We start from the raw sequence: 14,497 nt of genomic DNA on the forward strand, positions 1-14,497 counted from the left end.
AAAAAGGTACTGAGGCGCAAGCTCGATTAAATATCTATATACATAACCCTTAAAAGCTAACAAGAATGAATAAATTGTGATATAAGGCTGAAAATTAAAATTGTTAATATAATATTGAGAAAAGAAATTTAGTTCAACTATGACGAAAGTAATTGAGATTACACGAAGTTTTAAATTAGGGGAAAAGAAAATACAACCTTATACCATTATTTCCTTACATACTAAGTTCCTTACAAGCTAACATGTAATGACATAACAAAATAACAATGGTGTAAATTATTTGGTCTTGTACAGTATGAAAGTCATAACGTCTAATATTTTACTGAATAGTAATCACTATTTTGACTAGTTACATAGATTAAGAATTTTGTCACACGTGTCTGAGCAGTCTTTGTCTAATAAAATTTACAATGTCTATGACCAAGCTAACATTCGCCACTTCAACGCGTACGCTTAGGGCCGGCAGAACCCCGTCGCCGAGGGACACCTTCAGCATCGGACTCCTCTCTGCTGTTATCCGACGAACGCGCAACTGAGGTCAGGCTAGCAGTCTCTGAGGCAGTCTCTGGTGGAAGAGATGGGGTGGGAGTCTCGACTGTAAGACGCAACCGCTCTAAACCTCCAACCATTCTCTCTGGCAATGGGAACCGAATCTCACTACCCATGGAACCGAACTGGCTGGATGGTATATCGATCTCGAACACGTTCACCAGAGGAAGGGTATTTTCCGCTTCCTAAAATAGGGAAGTAAGTATTAGTTAAAATAGAAAATCTTAACAAATAATCAGGGAGAAATATAATAATGTTTACCCATATAGATAATTGAGCAGCCTTGATACTTTTAGAAAATTTTTATTAACTCCGCTAAAGTCATGATGCTAACCAATGGAACGGGAATAGCACCATGATTAAAATAACTTATTGTATATACGCATAGCTAAAGTCACCAAATTCTTTACCTCAAGTCACGTAGTTTTGGCGACTAATAATATTAAACGAATGTAGCAAACTTACCGCTGAAAGGTCCGCTGCAGATGGGGAATCAATTCGACTCAAGCATAGGGATGAACTATAGCTGGATCCTTCTGCAGACCCTCCAGAACTGGGTGGGCTAAACCTTAGCATGTTTGTATAGTGTTCCTCCAGATTGACTGAGTTGGTCGCCTAAAATATAATAAATCTTATTAGTTTAATCGCAATGCCAACAAAAGAATCTAGGAAAATCAGGAAATGAGAATGCCTAAAATCCTGTAAAGCTATATGATTAGGTAGCAATTCAACCCACTTTATACTAGAATTAAAATCTTAGATCGGTTCAAAAATGCTTATGCAACCATACATTTTAAGATTAATATTCTACCAATAAAAGAATTTTAGTTGCAAATACCGCTAGATACGTGTACAAATGTACAGCCTCTTTCTGAAAATTAATAGAAAACTAAAGCATGGATACTTACATGTAAAGCCAGGACTCCCCGTCGAGGTTTCCAAGCCCGCAGGCACATTTCTTCCAGTAACCCGATCCTCAGTGGCAGACAAACAGTGTACGGCAAACAGGCCAATTCTGGACCTTACTTCTGCTGGAGTCGATGGACTAGCAGAGGGAGCCTAAAACCAAAGGAAAACATTAAAGTCTTGGTCTAACATTTAAACCCCCAATGAGAAACGTACGGCACGAGCAAACTCTTAACCTTCCCAGAGGGAAATAATATTAGGTTGCTACTTAAGATTTTAGTAAATGTTAACTGGTATCTCAACTTAATTGCGGTAACCGAGCGGATTTCTCTGGCGACATAAAACGACGACAAACGGTGAGCGATATATATGGAAGAGCCGAAAGTCAACGTTGAGGAAGTGAGAATAGGACAGAACAACCCTGCAACAACATGATGCTTTATTAGACAAAACGGGTGGCTAGAAAAAAAATTATACAAAACAAAAAAAAAAGAAATATACAACAGAAGAAAACTCACCTGTGTATCCGACAGAATATCATCAATCTCAGAGGACGCGGCTTCATACATGGTGTCCGACGGCTCCGCAGTTGGCGACATAGCCCCAGATCTAGTCCTGTTGGTCCTGTTACTGCAGTGAAGAAGCTCAATGGTCCTGACGCCTATGTTTCGGAGGCGCGTACATACATCTCTTATCCAGCGAGCCAGCGACCTGTCTGAGGTGTTGTCAATACGTGTTAGAGTCTCAAGCCCTACAGCACCGAAGAAGACCACTATGAGAACACATGAAAACAAGCCTAAACCCAACAACATGTTAATTAAGCCATCCATGTTGAATGTGTCCAGACTCGTCTTCTGGTCTCTCCCCAACTCGGCAGACCCAGAATCACCTCCGGCAACATCGTCACCAATGTCACCGCAGGAGTTCTGCATCACCGAATTGAGGAGAGACCAGATGATTTGTATCGTTCTACTAAGCATCAGTGAGAGATGCTCGTTGCCAAACATCTCCCCTTGATCCCTTTCGGACTCTACAGTACTTGTACTCCCATAGTCATCGACATCAGCAAGGCTTGGCATCCCAGACTGGTCGCTGTACACTGAACTCGAGTCGTCTAAGGAGTTTTCAAGAAACGAGGAATTGGCAAGAGTGGCCGCAGCCGCCCTCATTGATTCCTCGAATCTTTCCTTAATATTCTGATGCGCGTCCAGGCTGTCAGGCACATACATTATGAGCGAATGTAAATTTAAAATAGAGGACTAGTGATTCTGAAAGGCAATATAGTAAAGTTGATTTTATGAAAAAGACTGTACACACGAATGTTTTTTTTTTGTATTTTAAGCAACTATGGTTGAACCTCCTAACCATTAAACTTTGATTTATCATCTAAAAGTAAAATTCTTTAAGTTAAAGAATATGTAATTAATCTTACATGATTCAACGCTTAAAAATAGCTATCGTTAAGCTATTCAAACATTAAAACTTTGTTTTATTAGATTCAATTAAGTTAAAGAATATGTAATTAATTTTACATGATTCAACGCTTAAAAATAGCTATCGCTGAGCTATCAAAAACATATTCATTATGATGTATCAAGCAATTAAAAACTTATGTACTAGCTAAATCTGAATATCTTCAATGATGTTTTAAAAAACACTTTAGATAAAGCTAGCTAAATATAATTTTTGCAAGCGACCATTTTAAAATAAATATGGTTGAGTTACTCGTAACGTAAATAACCTATCAATTAGCGTCATTATAATTGAATTAAGTAAAAAGAAAATCTTATTTTAAAACCTATAGTAAAATTGTTTTAGAAGAGTTGAATCAGGACTCAATAAGTTTTGATTATAAAAAGGGGAACGCTGTAATCAAAAGTTAAAACGAATAGAATGATGGAACATATCTGTGTCAATATAAGTTTTGTTTACGATGAACGAATTTAACTTTTGCAGACGGAAAACGTAAACAAAACAAGGTACATCAATTTACCTGATGACTCAGATATGTCCTATCAAAACTACAAATATTATATAAAACAAGATTGTCATATATTGAAGATGTACCCATATTGCTTCTAACCCACTTTCGTTTAAAAATACAGTGATAAAGGCCTTATCGACGAAGAAAATAAGATTCTTGAGTCTTAAATAGCGGCTAACGAATGCAATAATGGGCATATCAGCAATCTATAACATAAAAACATTCATATAAAACAAACGGGATACTATATTTTATCACTTTTATATAAATTCTCTTGGAATTTAGCGGTAAAATTAAACACTCGAACGCAAGCTCCGCTCGCAAAGACAATTATTATATAAATGAGCATAATTACTGGGCCGCCAGCTTTTTATAACCTCGCTCAAATCCAACCCCTATCACTTTTGACCGCCCAAACATAAACAAAGGGTTGACAACTTATTGTTACGTAAAATTTAATTACGGACGTCGAACGATATATTTTGTAAATATTAAGTCTATAAGGTACACTTGACAACGACGTAATGTAAGATATTAGTCTTTAAAATGATTAAAATTTATTCATGTTAAAAATAACATAAATACAGTTAATGCCAACAATGGTATAAACCATATGTACATATACAAAATATACAAACAAAGGGTTACCAACTATTGTTAGTAAAATCTTATATTTTTACATACATACGAGTATTGTAACCAAAGAAAATAATACGATATGTAAATACTAATTGTACTTATACATTTTTATATAAAATATTGTTTATATTCAGGAAACAGTTATATTTAACAGAAATAGAGATAACTAACCAATCCATTATAGGTCTATCTGTAACGAAAGAATTTCTAGAATATCCCAGGGATAAAAGGATTAATAAAAGATTATTAAAACTTCTTTTGTTTAGATTACCATAGCCAGGATACCCCAAGGAACCGGTTGGAGCACGCGCACTAACTCTTTTTAGGATCTACCATGGACCAGCCTGGAGATAACCTAGATGATCATGGAGTATTGGAGCCCTACCACCACCCTACCTTGGACGGATTGCGGTTGTGTTCCTGTCAACACCTTGACACTATAGACGAGAACAACAACATCATCACCACACCAGAGTACGATGGATTCTCAGAGAACCTGTCCATCACTATCAGGAATTTCTTGTTAAATACAGCCCTGACTACCAGAGAAGATAGTAGAGTGGATACCGATAGTGACACTAGCTCCAGCAGCACACTATCCCTCTCTACCAATGACCTCAACCAACTCTACTATGACCTGGAAAATCACTCAATCACCTTGGACGAGAATGGAAACGAGGTAGCACAAGTGGACGCCCTTGGCTACATATCTACCTCACCCCCAACCTCAACCTACACTTCGAACGAGAGCACTTCACCACCTAGTTCATCATCAGAAGAAGCTGAACTATCCAGAACAACCAACGCAAAAACATTTATTGATGTGACAATATTAGATAAAACTAAACCCCTCAAGAAAAGAATGTATTCTATTTGGGAGGTTTATCATCTTGTATACCCAGCTATGAAAATACGCAAAGCATACTTTCTTAATGGAAAGCGTATTTAACTTAGCTTGGAATACATTATAGTTTACTATATATGCCTATATACTGGGACTACTAAACTTTTTCTTTTTCTCTTTTTTTCTTTTTTTACAACTTACCCCCATTGGAGATGCGATCCTCAATTTTCAAATTCTTTGAACGTACATATGAGACTTTTACAGAAATGCTTCGCATCCACAACTATCTATCTATGCTTGATATAAAATCAACACTTTATAGATCATATTATGAACCTTTGATTGACACGTGCCCTGCAATTAACTAGTAGCACTCAGGGGCAAGACACAATTACTTTAGCTAGGCCCAAGGCATTATTTGTATCAATTTATGCATTCATAGGCCTGTCTCTACCTATATGACACCATATACAGGTAACGACAGCTTATTCATGGTAATCTGTATGTGATTTGCTAATAGTATATGTTTATTAAAGATATTATGTTTATAGTTAATGTAATCATATAAACAACCAGTACATATATGTATGCCTACAACCATGCCTGATTTACGTCACATATTAACACACAGATATTTAATTGCACAGACAAACACTAAAATCCTGGTCCAGAGCTAATGTTATAGCATGTACCTCTTGAATTTATTCAGTTATTTACTAACTCCCCTACCATCAACTTCTCTTTCTGGCTTTAAAAGGTAATGACTTAGTTGTTTGGCATGCATTGTAGTTTAAATTTAGGCCCCTTAGTACTTAGCATGAATTGAGCTCAGGCCTTATGTTAGAACTCTAACACTTAGCACAATTCACTGCTTGGGACTTAGGGCATATTTCTGTCCTACTCTACTTATAATTTTAACACTTATCCTGTAAATATTTCCATACTTAACTTATGCACTTGTGATATAAATACACTTTATAAAAACATTTTCCTTCCTTAATACTTAATATACTTATATGATTCTGATCGAATATCAAAACCAACCATTTATTCTTAGGTTAAAGCAACATAATACTTCGCGTGGGTCTTTTGTTGAGCTTCCACCAGCTCAACCAAATTCGTATTATACTTGTGGGAATAGAGGGTTAAGCATTCTAAACAAGCGAACCGACGATGAGAATGTCTATGTGTATTGCATTAAAATTAGGTTTTAGTAGTACTCATAGAAGAGCGGTCTCCATACCTAAATATGGACAAACGCCCCATTCGCACACACACTAACATTTTCCCAATTTTAGAAAAGTTTTTTTTTCTTGTAAGAATATTTTTAACTGTTCCTTTTAGCTTCCATTTAGAATGAAAAGAACAATTTAAAAACTTCAAACCGAATTACATTTATAAGATTAGTTTATTATAAAAAGCTACATTTTGAAATTCTAAGGGAATAACATGCCAACATTTTATGAATGAAATTTAAAATCGAAATATTCATCTAAAGAATCTCGCTAAATACTGAACGGATGTGATTCTCCTTTTCAGTGTAGCTTCTCAAAGGTCACGGAAAGATCTATAAATATTTTGGGGGAGGGTACCACCGCATTCCTATGAAAATTCGTAAATAGAAAAAAAATATATTTTATATCCTTTCTTTAAAAAACTTAAATTGAAAGAGCGGAGTAGCCGTTAGTTTTAAGAAATTAAGACATAGCAATTGTAGTTATTCAAGGAATGTTGCTGTCTCGATGCATAGCTACTGATGATGCTCATCCTGAAGAAAAATTAAGTCCTATATTTGTTTCTTTATCTTTAAAAGTATGTTTATGTTTATTTAGAAAAATATACATTCATGCTCTGCGCAACACAACCATAAATTTTCTTTAAAATCTAGCCTGTCAAGTTTTAGAGTATGTGCTAGTGTCTGTGTATATTTTATATAGCATAGCTACTCTTTAGTTCACTATTCCTTATAGTATGTGCTAGTGTCTGTGTATATTTTATATAACATAGCTACTCTTTAGTTCACTATTCCTTATAGTATGTGCTAGTGTCTGTGTATATTTTATTTAGCATAGCCACTTTTTAGTTCACTTTCCTTATAGTATGTGCTAGTGTCTGTGTATCTATAATACAAAGTAGAACGATGTCTGTCTGTCCGTCTGTCTGTCTGTCTGTCTGTCCCTTAAGATCTCGGTAACCACTGAACCGATCGGATTCTACTCTTCAGGGTATATACCTATTGGTCCTGTGGTGGTTTTAAGCTATTTTCTTGGGGGGTGGGACACCCCCAACCCCCCAAAAACAAAAAAATCCCCCCCCATTTTTTTTTTTTCGCTTTTTTTTGCGCAAGATTTCCTTGGTCCTTTAACGAATTTTGCCTTAATTTTTTTATCACCTCTTGGGGCAAAGCCCCTAGAGGCTAGGGGCGAAGCCGCTAGTATTTTATATAGCATAGCTACTTTTTAGTTCACTATTCCTTATAGTATGTGCTAGTGTCTGTGTATATTTTATATAGCATAGCTACTCTATAGTTCACTATTCCTTATAGTATGTGCTAGTGTCTGTATATATTTTATATAGCATAGCTACTCTTTAGTTCACTATTCCTTATAGTATGTGCTAGTGTCTGTGTATATTTTATATAGCATAGCTACTCTATAGTTCACTATTCCTTATAGTATGTGCTAGTGTCTGTGTATATTTTATATAGCATAGCTACTCTATAGTTCACTATTCCTTATAGTATGTGCTAGTGTCTGTGTATATTTTATATAGCATAGCTACTCTTTAGTTCACTATTCCTTATAGTATGTGCTAGTGTCTGTATATATTTTATATAGCATAGCTACTCTTTAGTTCACTATTCCTTATAGTATGTGCTAGTGTCTGTGTATATTTTATATAGCATAGCTACTCTTTAGTTCACTATTCCTTATAGTATGTGCTAGTGTCTGTGTATATTTTATATAGCATAGCTACTCTTTAGTTCACTATTCCTCATAGTATGTGCTAGTGTCTGTGTATATTTTATATAACATAGCTACTCTTTAGTTCATTATTCCTTATAGTATGTGCTAGTGTCTGTGTATATCTTATATAGCATAGCTACTCTTTAGTTCACTATTCCTTATAGTATGTGCTAGTGTCTGTGTATATTTTATATAGCATAGCTACTCTTTAGTTCACTATTCCTTATAGTATGTGCTAGTGTCTGTGTATATTTTATATAGCATAGCTACTCTTTAGTTCACTATTCCTTATAGTATGTGCTAGTGTCTGTGTATATTTTATATAGCATAGCTACTCTTTAGTTCACTATTCCTTATAGTATGTGCTAGTGTCTGTGTATATTTTATATAGCATAGCTACTCTTTAGTTCACTATTCCTTATAGTATGTGCTAGTGTCTGTGTATATTTTATATAGCATAGCTACTCTTTAGTTCACTATTCCTTATAGTATGTGCTAATGTCTGTGTATATTTTATATAGCATAGCTACTCTATAGTTCACTATTCCTTATAGTATGTGCTAGTGTCTGTGTATATTTTATATAGCATAGCTACTCTATAGTTCACTATTCCTTATAGTATGTGCTAGTGTCTGTGTATATTTTATATAGCATAGCTACTCTATAGTTCACTATTCCTTATAGTATGTGCTAGTGTCTGTATATATTTTATATAGCATAGCTACTCTTTAGTTCACTATTCCTTATAGTATGTGCTAGTGTCTGTGTATATTTTATATAGCATAGCTACTCTATAGTTCACTATTCCTTATAGTATGTGCTAGTGTCTGTGTATATTTTATATAGCATAGCTACTCTATAGTTCACTATTCCTTATAGTATGTGCTAGTGTCTGTGTATATTTTATATAGCATAGCTACTCTTTAGTTCACTATTCCTTATAGTATGTGCTAGTGTCTGTATATATTTTATATAGCATAGCTACTCTTTAGTTCACTATTCCTTATAGTATGTGCTAGTGTCTGTGTATATTTTATATAGCATAGCTACTCTTTAGTTCACTATTCCTTATAGTATGTGCTAGTGTCTGTGTATATTTTATATAGCATAGCTACTCTTTAGTTCACTATTCCTCATAGTATGTGCTAGTGTCTGTGTATATTTTATATAACATAGCTACTCTTTAGTTCATTATTCCTTATAGTATGTGCTAGTGTCTGTGTATATCTTATATAGCATAGCTACTCTTTAGTTCACTATTCCTTATAGTATGTGCTAGTGTCTGTGTATATTTTATATAGCATAGCTACTCTTTAGTTCACTATTCCTTATAGTATGTGCTAGTGTCTGTGTATATTTTATATAGCATAGCTACTCTTTAGTTCACTATTCCTTATAGTATGTGCTAGTGTCTGTGTATATTTTATATAGCATAGCTACTCTTTAGTTCACTATTCCTTATAGTATGTGCTAGTGTCTGTGTATATTTTATATAGCATAGCTACTCTTTAGTTCACTATTCCTTATAGTATGTGCTAGTGTCTGTGTATATTTTATATAGCATAGCTACTCTTTAGTTCACTATTCCTTATAGTATGTGCTAGTGTCTGTGTATATTTTATATAGCATAGCTACTCTATAGTTCACTATTCCTTATAGTATGTGCTAGTGTCTGTGTATATTTTATATAGCATAGCTACTCTATAGTTCACTATTCCTTATAGTATGTGCTAGTGTCTGTGTATATTTTATATAGCATAGCTACTCTTTAGTTCACTATTCCTTATAGTATGTGCTAGTGTCTGTGTATATTTTATATAGCATAGCTACTCTATAGTTCACTATTCCTTATAGTATGTGCTAGTGTCTGTGTATATTTTATATAGCATAACTACTCTATAGTTCACTATTCCTTATAGTATGTGCTAGTGTCTGTGTATATTTTATTAAGCATAGCTACTCTTTAGTTCACTATTCCTTATAGTATGTACTAGTGTCTGTGTATATTTTATATAGCATAGCTACTCTTTAGTTCACTATTCCTTATAGTATGTGCTAGTGTCTGTGTATATTTTATATAGCATAGCTACTCTTTAGTTCACTATTCCTTATAGTATGTGCTAGTGTCTGTGTATATTTTATATATCATAGCTACTCTTTAGTTCACTATTCCTTATAGTATGTGCTAGTGTCTGTGTATATTTTATATAGCATAGCTACTCTTTAGTTCACTATTCCTTATAGTATGTGCTAGTGTCTGTGTATATTTTATATAGCATAGCTACTCTTTAGTTCACTATTCCTTATAGTATGTGCTAGTGCCTGTGTATATTTTATCTACTCTTACAGTATGAGCTAGCGTCTATATATGCATTATATATTTAGCAAAACTAATTTACTAAATTTTGTATCTTATTATTTTTCAAATTTATATCCTGATATAAAAGTAATAGGAAAAAAAGTGCTCGAGAAACATTTTAAAGCAGTTAGCGAGATTTTTAGGTAAATACCGAACACAATCAGACATTCTAACACTGTTTTATCCCGAGAGAATTCATAAATTATAATTAGTTATATAACCTACATCATAAGATTTTAGTTATGAATTTTCTAGAAGATGGAATAGAATTTCAATAGAGAACCATTTCCGTGGCTGTTATCTGTTTATTGGAGATCCATTTTTGACCCCAGGGGCTGGATTCATATATTAATTCAGGAACGTGTATTCACAAAATATATCAAAATTATTTCTATTTTTAGTATTATTTTCATGGTTTTCATTTTTTCACTGTTCTTTTAACAAGCTAAATCTGCTTGGTTATTATGAATCGTTTTATATCTAGTTTTCTACGAATATAAATATAAAAATTATACAATTAAAACCAGTTTTGCTAGCCTCTTGGGTCCGAAGGCCCGGTCTTTTAATCATATCTTTTTTTTATTTTGATATATCCGTGTAAAGCTGTTTATGTTACGATGCGATAAATTAAGTATTGGAATTTTTAAGGGGGGAGATGATATTTTTTCTAGGGTAATTTTAAATTGGGAGATACTAACCTTTCCCGAAACTTTAAAAATCTTCACTTCAAAAAGAACTATATTGATGTTCGTGATAGCAAAATCTTAAGGTACATACAGACGTTACTGTTACTTTTATATAATGATTTATATCTTGTCTTAAGATATAAAAAATTTGCAAAACTCTTTCTTTCTTGGCTTATTCCTACTTACATATGATACATAAAATTATAAATTTATTGTATCAGTTTAGCTCGTGTTTAAATCAAGCTCTTAGGAATAAGTAAATAAGATTAAATGTTTTAGTTGTATAATTATATGTATTTACTTAATTCTGAAAAATTTTTAAAAATCAATTTCAACAATCTGATAAAATGTTGGATAAAATATAATAAAGTAATGTCATGAAATAACATTGACAACCTCTTAAATGAAATTTAACCTTATTAATAATTTATATATTTACTTATTTCTTTGTCTCTGATTCAACTACCTAAATACAAAATTAAATATGTTGTCTATGTGTTATCTTTTGTTTGTTTAATGTCAAGTTGTCAAATCTTTTATTTATTCAGGCTATATATGCCTTTTTTTAAATAAAATCTTTTTTTTTAAATATTTCAATGAAATAGATAATTTAACCTTATTTTAAGCTTTTTATATGGTTCTTAATAGAGATACTATGAAGAGTTATTTTGAGCGTAGCCACTAAATAGTTTGCTTTTGTTAATCCTTTCGTCTATAAAAAAATATTGCAGATTTTCAACAATGAATTTTAAGCATTTTATTATTCTACTAGTGTTTTTTATGGTTGATTTCTCTAGAAAAGGTGTAGATACCATCAACTTAAATATTCTGTAGTAAGAAGCTTCATTGTAAAGATATCGCTTAAGTTGTTAGCGAAATCCTTTCCTAGAGACAGACACAAAGATAGACATCCTGTTACTTTAATACATTTTAGGATTGTATTTAGACAAGTGATTAAAGTCGAAAGGGCCATCACGAAACGGTTATTCGAAATGTATCTAAATTAATTGTGTAAGGTTATTAAAACATCATGCTATAACATATATTGTGACTGATATTTACATCGACATTGATACCAAAAATTCATCATTTCAACATTTTGACTTTTTAGTTTTGTGTTAATCAATCACAGCACAAAATTTTATATTTATCTTGGATAATTAAAGATCACTTTCATATTCCACAGGAATTTAAAAAACAATAAGCTAAGCTTTGCTATTCAGAAATTACTCGTACTTGTTAATTAATAATATTATTACAAATTCTAAGCAAACAAAGCTTAAATATTTGATAAATTTCTACTAATAAACATTATCTATTTTAGTATGAGATATTAATAAATTATAGTAAGTTTGAAAAGTTAAAGTTATAATTTACAATTGCTACTGGAATTGAAAGGTTATGAGCTCCAGTTTTTAGGAAAATAGATGCTATCGTTGTACCATTTATGGTTTATCAGTTACATTGTGAAAATCAAATCTTTTAAATTATTTTATTAAAATAACAAGGGTGACAACATTTATAAGAAGCGAAGAAAAATAAATTTGATGCACTCTATGTTGGGTATTACAGACAGACGGACTGATATAGAGTAGATGCACATCGATGCTCTTTGGTATATTAATATTCATAAAAATTTGCATGCTTTATCATGAATAGCAACCAATAAATTCACGTTGGATATTGGCTAATCAGATTATTTATAGGCCTTTCTTCTGCCGCTTAACACAGTGCACATTGGGGCAAATCAACCAAAAAGGGGATTTAATTATTTAGTAACCTTAAAATTCATCTCACAAAAATTTCATTTTATACTTTTTTTGTAGGTAATTTAACAACAAACAAATTTGCTTTTCTGTTTTTTTCTGTCATTTAAAAGGAACATGGAGATAAAGGTCATTTTATGAAGGTAGATAGAAAATTACCAGATTAACCCTTCCCGAAAATAGCCCCCCCTTACCCTATCCATCTATCTATCCATCAATCTATCCATCTATCTATCCATATATCTATCCATCTGTCTATCCATCTATCTATCCATCTATCTATCCATCTATCTATCCATCTATCTATCCATCTATCTATCCATCTATCTATCCATCTATCTATCCATCTATCTATCCATCTATCTATCCATCTATCTATCCATCTATCTATCCATCTATCTATCCATCTATCTATCCATCTCTCTATCCTTCTCTCTATCCATCTCTCTATCCATCTCTCTATCCATCTCTCTATCCATCTATATATCGATCCATCTATCTATCCATCAACTATTCATCTCTTTATCCATCAACTATCAATTTATCCATCAACTATCAATTTATCCATCCATCAATCTATCCCTCTATCTATCCATCCATCTATCCATCTGTCTATCCATTTACTTATCCATCTATCTATCCATATATCTATTCATCTACCTATCCATCTATCTATCCATCTATCTATCCATCAACTATCTTGAATTTCGTGTTTAAAATATCTAATTAGGGGTTTTGGTTATCAGAGCAATATGAGAATTTTTTAGTAGCGCAGCTACCCTATCACTAGCTTTTTGGGCCCTTTAAAGTGTAACTAGGTTAATTGTAGTCCGATTTTAGTGTTCAAAGTGTCAAATTTGGGGTCATGGAATTCATTTCAGTAGGAGGGGAGTGGATGGTGTAAATGGGGGTGGATGGGGATCCTTAGTTTAGCAAGCTACAAGTTTCACTTTATTTTTATGTTTAATAAATCCATTATAAATGTGGGCATGATTAACATAAATTTTTATTAACTAATATCTATATTTATAATGATATTATGATTCTTGTTTACTGTTTATATGTATACTAGCGGCTTCGCCCCTAGCCTCTAGGGGATTTGCCCCAAGAGGTAATTAAACAAGGATGACAACATCCATGAAAGAAGCGAAGCTCTGAAATGGAAGGACAAACGAACATTAACACTTGTGAAGTGTCAGAACTGAATATTAATGCATGTCTATACAAAATTATAATTAAAACTGATTAAATACATGTTACTTTTTAAGGACATACTGACGTTTTTAGGACTTGATTATAGAGATGCTTCGCTTATAACAATAGACGTTATTGAAATAGGAATCAGTATTCAAAAAGTCAAATGAATAGGATATTTTTAACATTCAAAACCATTATTTGTTGTCAAAAAAGTAAAAATCAGCTTGTTATAAATGGATGTACGGACTTTCTGGTAACGATTATAGAGTTGCTGTGCTTTCTAAGTCGTACCTAACTGTTGTAGAAATCAGCATGAAAAGTTTGAGATCGATAGGACAATTCTAGCCTGTTTAAGTTAAGTAAAAGAGCTAACTGTACCAGACGTACGGACGGACCGACCCTAATTATAGAAATATGAAAAAATTCAGGGGGATTTTTATTTTGAAAAAGATCTTTAAACAACCACAGGACCAGTAGATATATTCCCTGAAGAGTAGAATTCAATCAGTTTAGTGGTTAGCGAGATCTTAAGGGATGGGCGGACAGACAAACAGACATCAAGCTACTTTGTATTATATATTAACACCTAGGGATCTAAGGA

The 14,497-nt window shown here is 33.0% G+C and overlaps 1 protein-coding gene across 1 annotated transcript; it reads right to left on the reverse strand.

The window, feature by feature from the left end:
* Nucleotides 1–440: 440 nt before the first annotated feature.
* Nucleotides 441–3,600, reverse strand: LOC145326874 (uncharacterized). Its single transcript, XM_080170314.1, has 4 exons — nucleotides 1,974–3,600; nucleotides 1,458–1,608; nucleotides 1,118–1,164; nucleotides 441–734 (listed from the first exon to the last, which is right to left on the reverse strand). Exons 1-4 carry the CDS (start codon nucleotides 2,682–2,684, stop codon nucleotides 441–443), a joined length of 1,203 nt encoding a protein of 400 aa, XP_080026440.1. The 5' UTR covers nucleotides 2,685–3,600.
* Between the last annotated feature and the right edge of the window lie 10,897 nt (nucleotides 3,601–14,497).

The sequence above is a fragment of the Acartia tonsa genome, chromosome 1 (assembly GCF_053477335.1).
Source record: "Acartia tonsa isolate MP-2025a chromosome 1, ASM5347733v1, whole genome shotgun sequence".
NCBI lineage: Eukaryota > Metazoa > Arthropoda > Copepoda > Calanoida > Acartiidae > Acartia > Acartia tonsa.